Here is a 13,039-nt window from a genome sequence, read left to right as displayed (position 1 = left end):
GAATGATATAGTAGCAATGGCATATAGAAGGCTAGGGAGTAACTGTCAAGAATGAAATTGCGCAAGACTGGATAGAGAGCTTTGGAGAAGAGCAATAGGCTCCTTTCTTTTTATCTTTTATATAAGTCACTTATTCAAAACTTCATTCAACAACCAATCCGATGTGGTGTAATGGCTAACATCGCTGTCTCTCACACAGCAGCTCGGGGTTCGATTCCCCGCATCGGAATTATTTTTTTCTTTTTGGTCTCTATCTATCTATCTTCATCTATATTTCCTTGTGATATTTGGGGAGTTCCTTTATATTCTTCTTCTTGCTTGTTTATTTTATTTAGCTTTGTCGTTAATATTTTTAGAGTATGACCTGTATGAACGTCTGTTGGCCGTACTTGAGACTGGCGAACCCTGTCAGACATTGTCGATACATTGTATACACTCCCATACAAATTAAGATAAGAATAACATGAAGGGTCACGAAACCCAACGCATATATATGTACATACACCGAAAACATTTCAACAAGAGTAGAAAGAAAAGAAAAAGGGCCATGATCATCACCAATTAACCACTTTTTTGTATTCAATGGAATCATAATCATTGAGTGCTCCGGTATCCATCAAATATAAAGCCATCCTCTGGGTCCCTTCTGGCCTCACTGATAAAGTAAGCCCCATCCTTTAGCGTAACGTCGTTATGAAGAACATAAGCTGAATACTTCTATCTAACCCTTGTTGTTGTACTTCTCATTGAATGCATTCACAGCTAACACAGAAAACGTTAATATTTCTCGGAAAGAAAGATTCTACGTAAAGAGTGTTGTCACTTACCAATGGCGATCTGACGGTACAGCCAGTTTCTTGAACTCTCATCCTGCACCGGGATAAATGGACCATTAGCACCCCCCTTGAGGGTAATACTCATACCAGTGCGCTCTTTAGAGATTGTTTGGATGTCCGTCAAGCGTATATCCCATTCAACCTGGAGCTTCTTGGTGCGCACAAGCATTATCCGGTCGTATGTCAACATGACCAGCATGTCTCTGCCGGGAAGTTCCAAATGCGCGATATAGTCCTCACTGAAGTATTTACCGTCATCCGCTGTCTTGAGCCAGAACTGACCCAATGCCTCCCGCTGTGAATATGGTCGCACAATGCCGTCTGTTGCAATGAAACGCGTGAGACGAACACGGTCCAGGCCCTCTGCATCAAAGACAGTAGTAGTGTTCCGGACACCTTCAGCAAGATCTATGAAATCGTCAGTAACTGAGATCCGTGGGTCGCACAAGTGCACATACTTGAGGCAAGATCAAAAGCGCCAAGGGCAGGCTTTGTAGCGAGACCTAAGACACCCTTTCCGACACCCTTAAAAAATCCTTGGATACCCTCCTTTTCAGCGCCCTGCAGTGGATGACGTGCGAGTCCTCCGATACCGCTTGCTAGGCTGGTTGCGAATGCATTACCACCAGCTGTGATACCATACAATGCATGTTTCGGCCGGTTTCGAGATTTAGACATCCGCCGCTTGTCCTGGAACTCCTTGTCCAATGTGGCAGCAGCAAGACCTTTAGACATGCTTCCGGTAAGTTTGGCCATGCTGTCGGAGAATCCGAAAATGGACTTCTTAACAAAACTTGTGGCCCCCTTGGCGATACCTAGACCAAGTTCTTGAGGCCTATCAGTCAGAACTAGTCCTTGGTATGGCTCGTAGAAGATCGCGGCAACGCCAGAGCTGACATTATTGAACAATCCAACGGGGTTGCCGAGGAAATCTGCAGATCCAAGGATGACATGCACTTGTCGGAGGAACTCCTGGGTATAGTGTCTCTGAATGTTGCCAACAAGAACTCCAAGCGATACACGAGCATTCTCCAGCATTAGTGCGTTAAGCTGAACAGGTGCATCATTGATGTTGCCCATCGACATGGTCATGACATTGACAACGAACATCAAAGGATTTGATGGTTGCATAGTGTCTTCGGCGTTCACTCGCTCTGTCCGCATGAAAGAGATGTCAAGCTGCATGGGCTGCAGGTGAAGAAGCTCGAAGTAAACATCCTGCCCAGCACCTTCACTTTGAGGCTCCGGGATTCTTAGATCTTCATCACAAAGTTTTCCCTCTTGTTCTTCTGACCATGAGGCACCAGGGACCTTGACAAAGTCCAGCATTGCAAATACAAAATCCTCATCAAGCTCTAGCGTCATTTGTTGCAGAAGCACAGTGGCATACTTGATGTAGAGTACACCATAAGAATCATCTTTCACTCGTGTAATCATGGCGTGGAAAATTGGATGTGCCTCCATTTCTTTTCCGGTCTTTGGAACAACGCTGGGGTACAACAACATGGGGAAAATACCTCCATAAAGCTGATTATCAATCTGGATCCATTTGATTGTGGTATTCAGCGTTTGATAAACCATGGATTCCCTGTACTTAATATCAATCTCGCGGAAGGTCAAGTACAACAGCTCTCTCATGTTCTGATTGATCAAGGAGATGCCAATACCACCAAGGCGGAGTTGAGCTTTGAAGTTAACGTCAGAATCCAACTCCTTAACCTCGAACCCGGTGCTCAGACTGCTCTGAGAGGTCTGTCCTCGTTGCTGTCTATACATGCTCTTTGATGCCTTGAAATTCGACAAGACTAGAGTCTGAGTAGGGCCGTCGGCCACAATATTGATGTCGACAATCTTCTGGTGTTCACCATATTGCGTTGGCGGTATCCTCATTGGTATTAGATTACCGATCTCGGCAAGCTTGATATGCCTTTCTTTTCCATTACAAGTCAGAACGAGAGATTTGTTCTGCGTGGCTGGATAATCCCAGGCATATGGCATGATACTTCGAGGTGGAAGACGGTAGCGGATCGGCCGCCAGCCATTTGTCCTGTCATCCTCGTAATCTTCCACATTTGGATTCTGAGGGGAATTATTAGATTAGTATATGTATTTCATCCCGATTCTTCCAGCCACTTACAGCTTGATAAAATATGAACTCCATGTCGCTCTCGTTCCGCATGGAAAACGGCCAGTTGCGTGTTTCTAGGTTAAAATGCAGGAAGAGAGTTGCATTTTCCATCATAATGTCCACTTTGATGAGTTTCTGGCGTTGATTTGCCTTGGCAAGCTTGACATGCACTGTACCAATGTCTGCAATGTTGAAAGGAGACGACCATTGGTTGTTGACGCCGGGGAAGCACAAACAAAGTTGCTTCTCAGCAACCTGGCGCAAGAAATGCAGAGGTACAAGATCACCGCTCTTGATAGTAAGAACATTGGAAGAACCCTGCTCTCGAACCAGAATATCCTCATCAAGCTTGTTCTTCAAAACGAAACGAGGCGCAATGGTGACAACCTTGGTCATCTTGTATTTGCCTTCACCCTCAGCAACAGTCACGCCGGAATGAAACTCAGATCTACCATGTCTATCTGGAAGGACAACTTCGAATGTACTCCCAATGGCTTCGAAACTCTGAGGCTTGCTCCAAGCAGAATCGCCTATCCTCAGTATGGATCGGTTCTTCTGATCATCGCTTGGATAGGAGTACATGTAAGGGAGCGTTCGTCCACCGTTCCTTGGATCAGCCCTCAGCCCTTGTCCAGCTGCTGATCGAGCCGATTGCAAGAACCCTTTGCTTTGTATTTCCATCGAGAGACCTGTCTTGTTCAAGACGAGATACGGACTGTAGATTGATACCTTGAATGCGCCTCCACTATCAGGCACGTTGAAATAGTGAAGCTTCAACCTCAGTTGGATTCCTCTTTCATCTTTCAAAGGCAATACATGCTCTCTCCTGAAGTCTTGTGCATTGCCGTTGATTATAGCAAAATCACTTTGTCTGAAGACAGTATCCTCCAAGTCGATGCTGAGAAGCAGTAAGTGAGATAGTTCCACAACATGGACTGGGCTTACGCCCCCTTTCCGCAAGAAATTAGTCCAGTCCTTCTTCGTATTCTTATCATAGATGCGATATTTGAAATCGTAAGGGAGGAGATTTTGTATCTCCACAGGGGCAAATATCCGGACACGCATGCAAGGATATGTGCTCGTTACAGGATCCCGTGAATTGAACGTAGCATTCATTTGGAAGTAGAATGGCGGCGCTTGCTGTCCACTCTCACTTATGCATTTTATTGTCCGAGTTGGTCGCCGCATAAGGTCTTTCCAATGTAGTTGCTCGTTCGACCACTCATACCCAAAACCTTGGTCAGGCCGAATAAGAAGAGAATGCATGTATGCAGCTCCCACAGGTGCAGGCCGAGAGTCTCCAGGGAGGATCTTCTCTATTTTCAAAAGATGGCCGTCATGAGGATCGAAAACGCCTAGTTCCACTGGTATCTGGGTATTGTTCTCCACAACCAGGGGAGAGCGGATAGTGATGTACTTGACGTTGTCGGTGCCCAATTTAACCTCAACAAGAAGTCGATGCAGAATGCCATCTTTCTTTGGCTTCAGATTGTACAAAATCTCTCCTTCCCGAACGACAGGAATACGGCTCACGCTCTCAAAGCCACTTCCTTCAAGCTTGATACCGACCAGACCGGCATGACCTTCGGGTGCGAGTGTTTCACGCATGGCAGTCGAGTCTTCAAACCTCCAAGGATATTCCTCCCCATCAGCCAATTTAGCCGCCGGCCCTTCTTCGTCTGCACTAACATCAGCCCAAACGTGAAGGTCAAAGCCTGTATGGTTACGGATTCTATATGGGGCATCCGCTCCTCGTGGTTTTGAGAGAACGTCTTCATCAGTCGAGAGAAACTGGAACGACTTTGACGCTAGTGCAATTGTGGCAGAGGTGAGGGTGAGCTCCATCGTCTTATGAGAATAGGCGTCTATCGAAAGGACATCGGGATTGACCTCTTTTGCCATATGGAAGCCCAACTGCCATGGTTCTATAAGGGGTTCCCAGGCTGACTTAGAGAAGTTATACACGTTGAGGAATGTATCGAAGCTGGTGTCAGCTTTCAGTGTCGACGACCAATCACGGACGTCCACAGTAAACTTCTTGACACTCCAGTCAAGCAATGGCAGGTCGTGTAGGTCTCCTATAAGGATTACCCTTACACCATCGATTTGGGCATTCATTTCTTCTTTCTTGAGGATAGCTGAACGATGCGATATAAGCTCTTGTTCGATCGTATCAATCACCCCACTGGAGCTGTGATGTGACCTTGGCGCGAGTGCAGTCGAGGTCGGCCTGCCGACCGACTTCCTTCTTGAGGACTTCGTACTAGTACCCTTTCCATCAGAGATTCTCTTCACCTCGCCAGTTTCCCCTTCATTAGGTTTCTGAGCTCTCATCTCGGATACCTTGTTGACAATTTGAATAGCCATTAAGATGTCACGGAGAGAAAGACGGAGGACAAGGGGCTCAAGATGAACATTGATAGAGGTCAAAGCAGAGCCTTTTTCCTGAGGGCGGCTGTCCATGGACATTTCCAGAGTGAAGTCATCTAATATGCGAAGCCTACTGGTCTCAAACTTGTCCATACGGCACAAGAACATACCAACCTTGGATATTTGCAGGGTTGAAACATTTTGATGGGAGTAAAGTAATTGCTTTGTTCCCAGCACAATAGCCTCGGTATGAGTTATCGCAGGATTCGCGATCATGATCACCTGGGCATCAACGAGATTCAATCGGAATGACACAGTCATCTGCCCAGCAGGAGGAGCTGGAGTGTTCCCACTGGAGGGCGTACCAACAGAATCATCAGTATCATCTGCGGTACTAGATCTAGGTTCTGATCCTTCCGGTGTATCGTCGCTTTCCTCTTCTTCCACCGGCTCTTCCGTCGCAAACGCGGAATTGGCAAAGGACTGCAAAGCGGACAAATAATCAAAAGCAACTATTATTCGCGGGCTATCAATGGTCAGCATCGCTATTAAGTGCTTGGCTGGCCCAGGAGACATTGAAACGCTGGCCATGAATTGCTGCTGGACATCATTATTGATTAAGGACATTATCTTCCTGAACTTGTTCGTGTCCTTATTGCGACTATCACGGATCGAGAGAGAGTGGATCAAGAGTTCCGACTCCAGAGAACCATCTGTCAACATGCGCAACTTCACTTGTGTGCCATTGAGGGAGAACTTCGAGAGGCTCGAATCTTCCAGACGGCCGACCGGCTCGTCGTCTTTCGAGAGGATGAGCTCCAACCCAACACCATCTACCTTGAAAACCATATCAAGTCGGACCCAAGTTTCGTCCGTCTGTGCGCTCGGTACCATATTATCCTGACCGTTTCTGCTTTGGACTGCTTTGGATTCTGCCTCCTTTGTTGGTTCTGTCACAGAAGATGGAAGCGCCTGCATGGCTTCAAGCTCCTGCTGTTCTGTATCAGGTGCAAAAGCCCCAGGCACTGTTTTAGACAGTGCCAATAAGAATTTGAGTTGTTTCTGCGATATCCGAAGATTGATGGGAGACATTGATCCCTCCACTTCCATATCAGGACGTGAATTTCCTGGTTGATGCTCTAGATAGCATATGCTAAAATCGAGATTGACTTTCTGTATCATCTCAAGCTCTTCAACCGCACCTCCCTCAAAATGAAACTTGGATGTCAGTCGGATGTTACGGATCCCGGTAGATATTACATTGACAGCAGGGCTGTCTTTCTCGTCCTCCAGAGAAACGAATTCGTTCTTGGCGTATATTTCACCTAGATGGGCCGTCACCGTATCACGGGGACGATCTTCTTTCACGACTCCAGGGAAGACCAAAATCGGTGTCATGACGACGACATCGAACCTCATCCTGGACGCGTTTTCTTGAAGCTGGTTTGCTTGATTCGCCGCAGCTTGGCGGGCAGCATTGAAGATCGCTTGCATCTTGCCAAACTTGACCAAGAAATTGATGATCTTCCGGTACGGTTCCTCTAAGAAGTTGATCTTCATTGAACCCGACCTTAAGAAGACTTCCGAGTCATATCCAGGGTAATTTGCACTGTCCGGGTCAAACGTCTCATACTTGAAATCGGCAAAGTTATCTCCCTCGATTGTTAAGAGCCTTCGAAGATCAGAACTCTCTGGAGCACCAGTGTTGACATCGTCTATCAAGGTCAAGCTTCCAATACGGGATTGGATAAGCATCGATCGGCCCACCAGGAATATGCCAACATCGGCAGTGTTGAGGCTGAGGGTAGCAAGCCTTACACCATCATTGTTCAAAATGAGCGCTATACTCTTTAAGTCGGCTTTGATGCGGATTTTCCCAGCCTGCTGGGATTCTTGATCAGTGGTGCCTGTGTTCTGGATGGTTTGGTCTGACTGAAGGCCTTGGTTGCTTGGCTGTTCTGGATTGGTGAACGTGAGAAGGATAAAGTCCAGAAGCGTGAGAAGCGTTTTCCTGGTGACAATAAGGTTGATAGTCGAGACGGAAACATCAAGGTTCATCGCTATTCCTTCATAGGTGGACTGAAATTCCGGGGACTCAGGTTTCACACGAACGAACTTGAGATGAAACAGGTCCTTATCCTCATCTGCGTCGAAACCTTTGGAGGACACTATTCTTTTGAATTCAGGTGCAGGGTTCTCCTCAATATAGTCATCCACACTAAGGGACTTTAGCACTATTTCTGCGACCATATCAAACGGGCGCATATAGTAGTCCAAAGCAAACCCTTCAGCAACCAATTCAACTAACAGGTGATCATGGAGCTGGTCGTTCGGGTCGGAGCGAAACAATGACCCACGAAGGCGACCAACGGTAAACTTGAATTCAAAGTCACGACGATGGAGATTCGTCGGACCCTCAACACTCTTGCTCATGTTCTCATCGTCAGATTCCTCGTCAGAATCTTCGTCTACAGCAGGAAGTTCTCTCATAACTGACGGCTGGAAGGACGCAGATCTTGCTCTTGTTCCAGGAGCAGACGACTCTTCTGCACCTTTGCCAGAGACGTTGGATTCCTGACTGCCCTCATCAAAGCGGGGAATAGCAATATCAATGAGTTTCATCAGGCCTTTGTATTTGGTATCGGAGATAGACGCGTGCAGTTCTGGGAGATGCCCAGAGATTCGAGTTCTTGTAAGCTCAGTGACCTTCGGAACAATGCACATCTCGAGTACGAAGTCCACATTTATGCGGTCGATAATATGAAGATTAGTCGAGGAGACGTCAGCGCTAAGTTGCGATTTGGTGATATCAATTCCAGGGCCGATAAGGACTTGCGTGGAGTCCAATTTGAGCAAGAACCTATCATACAACAGATGCTCAAGTTCCTTGTAATCACCTTCATCATATTGTCGTTTCTGCTTCGACTGGAGGTCTCTCATGGTCTGTCTGTCAACTAGTTCACTGTTGACACTGATATGGCCTGCATCGAGGATCAAACAAAGTGAACTCTCTTGAGTTATACTCTCAGGGACGATTATGAGGGGCGCATGTATATCGAACTGCGCATCGACCTTCTTATGCTCCTGCAGAGCAAATTCTAGGCCGGCTCGAGTTTGCTGTCGAATTCCCTTTACTGTAGCCCCTGCCGTATCCAGAAGAGCGCCAATTGACTCCATATGCCTCTCTGGGGGTTCGAAGAACTTGACGACTTCCACAAGAAATCTGGGGTTATAGAGGACTTCAATACTCTTCAACTTGACTTTGACTACCGAATCTGCGTCACTTTCCAGAGGGTTCCTCTCGAGCTGGAGATGGAATAGACTATCTTCATCCTCTATGCCATCAACCACCTCCTCAGAATCTAGCTCCTCGTTTCCAGAGATCTGTGATAAACGGTTCTTTGGTACCGGGAGAGAGTCTTTAACTTTGACGATCTGAGGGAAAAGTGTCCCCTCCGTTGTCCCGTCGTATACTCTAAGTCCTCCGAGATTCACGTCTATGAAGAAGGAGTCAGGGCGCTGTAAGGCCTTTGCCCTGAAATTGTCGAATACCAGCTTCATAATTTCGTTTGCCTTTCCATGAGGGTCGCGCTTCAGCGTGAAACTGCCGGCTCTAAGGCTGGAGTTGACTTGGAGTTTTACCCACTCCCTGGGCTCATCGACGCTTTCCGAGATAGCTTTCTTTTCATCCCAGTCGATGGCATTGTACAGCTCCTGTCTCTGTTCTTCGGTCATTGCTTCCTCCTCGGATTCCTCTTTTGGAGCACCCCAGATCCATTCTGACCACGTTTGTTGTCGCGCAGGCTTCTTAACGCCTACATTTTCTTTGCGCAACTGGTTCCGTGCCAATGATCTCCAGAATCGTATATCTTCGTAGCTGAGTTTCCGTTGCAGTCGGTCGAACTCATCCGCATCTGGCCCTGATAATGTTCCGTCCCGCTTTTGCTTTTTAAACAAATCAATATAGGTTATGCGATCATCCCGTCGTTCTTTGATGTAGTCCCAGGTCCAGCGCCTGTTTCGCTCCTGAATTTTGCTGAGGACAGCGTTTCCGGCAAACTTAAACCAAGCTCGAGGGTCCTCTTTCGGGCGGCACTTCGGCTGGAATTTCTTATACTCTTGATGACGAATAAAATAGTGGAAGAGATCCACCAGCATCAATGCATCTCGGTATTGGTCATCATCTAGAACGAAGCTCAGTTCATCAAACAGCAAACGGGCCTTGATGGCCGCTTGATCATGCTCTCCTGATTTGTCTAATTCCAATCCAGCACGGCCGCTAACAGGGCGCAGCATGAATTGGTTGTTTTCCTCGTTATCAATACCAGACCTCAGTCGTTCCATCAAATCCGAATGGTCTATGCCCTGTGCCTCTGCGCCCACGTCGGAGCCTCGACCCGTACCTAGGAGTTCAGCATCTGTGTTCCAGTAAACAGAAAGAGCGCCTAAGACAGCTAGTTTGTGTGTTGTGCTTGAGGTAGATTGTATGAAGGTCGGGTTCCATTCAGAATCAGTGCTGACCGCGCTTAGCTCTTTCAGTGTGAATCCAACGGCGAACGGGTGGCCCGGTGAAGCGATCGAGTCCTCGTAGCGGAAGTGGACATTCTTGATCGAGATCTGAAGATTATCGACTACCGCAGTGACCAAGCTTTGCGTGAAGCTTTGATTTCGGCGTTGCTCTTCCTGGCTCATCCCCTCCGCGTTTCGCTCTTTAATAAGCTCCGCACTCTCAATCTTGTCCATTTTGAGAGTATGCGCTCTCCTTTCCTCTTCCTCGGCATCATAGTCGGCATCTTCCTTTGGGGCTGCTAGGAGAAACACATCTTCGATATCGACCTTGACAGGCTTTCCCCTCAAGTTCGACCAGGGGATGGACAGCGTAAGCTCACCGAGATGGCCTTCGACGACATTCAGGGGGAGATGCAGTTGGTCGAGAGCTTCGCGCCGGAGCTCTAGATTGCGAAGCTTTACATCACCGGACCATATACCAATGTTGAGCTGTTTGGCATCGAAATTTTTAACATAGATACCCAGGAAGCGATTTAGTAAGTTGGCCACCACCCCTTCCAACATGATGGCGAAATGTGGCTGTCGCTAAGGTGTTGGGGAGCAGTCTCTAGCGAAAAGGCCTTGAATAATATCTATCCCCGTAACGCCGGCCTAGTTAACGAAAGCGGCATAAGAAAGTCAGCACGGAAGCGTTCGTGGTATACAGCAGTAAGTTCAGCGATGACCCAGAGACAAAGACGTACAGGCGCGAGCTCTAAGTTCACTCGCAGAGTGTATGAATCAGAGCCATCCAGGAGAATTGATAAATGTGCACGCGACACCGGGGGGCGTGAAGTTGCCGGGTCAAAAGAAGATTCCCTCCAATTATAGAACGGGTGGAAAGAAAAGAGGGGTGTGGGGGGAAGAGGAAATGGTGATGATCTAGAGATAATATCGAAGATAGAGGACAGAAAACCTGACGTGAGGGGAGTATGAAGTTGGGTACCAAGAAGATGGTTCCTCCAATTGTTGTTCCGCTGGTAAAGGTCCCCGAAAAGGTACCTGGGGAAAACCATGCGTTGGCTGATACAGCGTAAAGGGGGGCGCGCTGCGTCAACCGCATTGACGCCGGGTGGCATCGCCAAGCAGTGACGTCGGTTGTCCTTCCATGGCTGGACCCCATGGCTTCTTGGCCGCATTCATTCAGCTCCATCCCTACTGTAGGGTTCAGCCCTGCCTCGTGGTGACTTGGCTTGCCTAAACTTGTCCCGATTCCGGCCGATGTCACGCCTGAGGCATCCTTATGACACCTGCGGGGTTGGTAGCTATGCCATCCCCGAGCAAGTCCATTACCGCACCTCAGCATAATATCACCTCAGTTATTCGCTGTCTCCAGGATCGTTCGTCTCCTCGGCCTTTCATCTCCACTCCCACGAGTTCACCTCGACCAATTCCTGGGTGAATACCCTCATCTCCACTCTTCCACCTTTTCCTCCCTACTTTCTTGCCTCAATTGGGTTCGTCTACCCCTCTGTACATCAACCCGGGCCTTCCAGTCATCGTTGCTAACCGGGCATCGGGAAAAAAATCAGCTGCCTTAGTTGACAATGTTCTACCGTAACGTTGCTGCCCGCTCTGCTCTCAGAGCTTTCTCTAGCTCCAATGCCTCTGTGGCTCGCTCGGCCCTTGCAAACAATGTGTTCAAGGCCCCATTGACCTCTTCCGCTCGTTATCCCGCTCGCCCGACCACTTCTCCCAGCCTTGCTCTGGCGGCTCGCAAGCCCGTGACCACTGCTCTTATCCGCCATGCCTCTACCGCTCCCAAGGTGAGAGGACTAGAATTCTTAACATGTTACTTCGTCAATTGCTGATCATTACGTCCAGGAGGGCAAGGAAGATGAGGCAGAGGTTGATATGATGGCCGGTATCAAGAGTGAGGCGGTACGTGCCGAATCGAGTTCATGATATGTATCACTCCGGTGCTTTCTACGCGCCTGGGTGAAGTATGTCGTAATTGACTAACTGTGCCTACGTGATTGCAGAAAGTGATCAAGGACACTTTCAGCCTTAGCAGCGTTCCCAAGGAGGCTCTCTACCTCGCATGGCCGGTGTCGTCCCCTACGTTGCTACTTCTCTTGAGACTGTCTACCTTTCCTATGAGATCAACCGCGCCGCTTCTCTTGGCGACGGCCTCATCTTCTCTGGCCAGAGTGCCGAGTTGATGCTTCACATGCTCGAGCCCATCCAGGTCGGCTACGGTGCTGTGGTGAGTACAATCGAAATATACAGTTCGGTTGAATATGACCTGACGCTCAATTGGTATAGATCCTTTCCTTCCTCGGTGCCATCCACTGGGGTCTTGAGTGGGCCGGATATGGTGGAAAGCTCGGCTACAAGCGCTACGCTGCCGGTGTCATTGCCCCCGCTGTCGCCTGGCCCACTCTGCTGTTCCCCGTCGAGTATGCCTTGATCAGCCAGTTCCTTGCTTTCACTTTCCTGTACTACAATGATGCTCGTGCTGCCGCTGCCGGCCGTGCTCCTGCCTGGTACGGCATGTACCGCTTCGTCCTGACCTTCATTGTCGGTGCCAGCATTGTCGCCAGCTTGATCGGCCGTGAGCAGATCGCCAACACTGTCAGCGAGCACAGCTTCAAGGACAAGATCAACGCTCTCCTCTTCCTGCAGAAGAAGGAGAAGGAGGAGGCCGAGGCCCGCCGCAAGGCCGAGCTCGGTGAGGAGGACTCTGAGTAAATGATGGTCCCCCCTGGGAACCGCGGTGATTGTATAAGCGTATGATAGTCTGTGCATAGTCGAGATGCTTGTCAGGATGTGAAAAAGTTCTCACTCATGGGAGAGGGGTGGAAAGAGATTTAAGCTGTCAGTGGCAGCAAGGTGTGATAGTAGATGCATTATGCTTTTGGCTCTTTTTTAGTTGAGTTTCTTGTAGATTACAGGCGGAATCAAGAACCCAGCAGACGCTGGTACTTTTCCTTTGTTTAAATCTAATATCGTTCCTCGGGAGAAGAAGAGAGGGGAAAAAAAAAAAAAAAAAAAGTGGCGCCGAGCAAAGGCTTATATCCCCCACTCTATATCCTCGGGGCACGGCCAGGCCACGTTCCTGCAAAAGTATAAATAGAGCCAGCCAACTTTGGATGTGGGGATAGATAGGAAAGAGGGAGAGATCTAGTTCGGTCCATGATCTGGAGTTAGTCCAGCA

At 48.4% G+C, this 13,039-nt stretch overlaps 2 protein-coding genes across 2 annotated transcripts; one reads left to right on the top strand and one right to left on the bottom strand.

Moving 5' to 3' along the window:
• Nucleotides 1–596: 596 nt before the first annotated feature.
• ANOM_008612 (membrane morphogenesis protein VPS13) lies at nucleotides 597–10,407 on the bottom strand (the record flags this gene model as incomplete). Its single annotated transcript, XM_015553868.1, has 4 exons — nucleotides 597–762; nucleotides 828–1,244; nucleotides 1,295–2,915; nucleotides 2,974–10,407. 4 exons carry the CDS (start codon nucleotides 10,405–10,407, stop codon nucleotides 722–724), a joined length of 9,513 nt encoding a protein of 3,170 aa, XP_015405026.1. The 3' UTR covers nucleotides 597–721.
• Nucleotides 10,408–11,202: 795 nt separating this feature from the next.
• On the top strand, nucleotides 11,203–12,573 carry ANOM_008611 (DUF3429 domain-containing protein; the record flags this gene model as incomplete). Its single annotated transcript, XM_015553867.1, has 5 exons — nucleotides 11,203–11,339; nucleotides 11,415–11,648; nucleotides 11,707–11,763; nucleotides 11,894–12,088; nucleotides 12,148–12,573. Coding segments are annotated over 4 exons (903 nt in total), but the record flags the coding sequence as incomplete, so codon positions are not given.
• Nucleotides 12,574–13,039: the final 466 nt, after the last annotated feature.

Source organism: Aspergillus nomiae, assembly GCF_001204775.2.
Source record: "Aspergillus nomiae NRRL 13137 chromosome Unknown contig00227, whole genome shotgun sequence".
Lineage (NCBI taxonomy): Eukaryota > Fungi > Ascomycota > Eurotiomycetes > Eurotiales > Aspergillaceae > Aspergillus > Aspergillus nomiae.
Note: the sequence above shows the minus strand (reverse complement) of the source record. Positions and strands in the feature narration are given on the sequence as shown.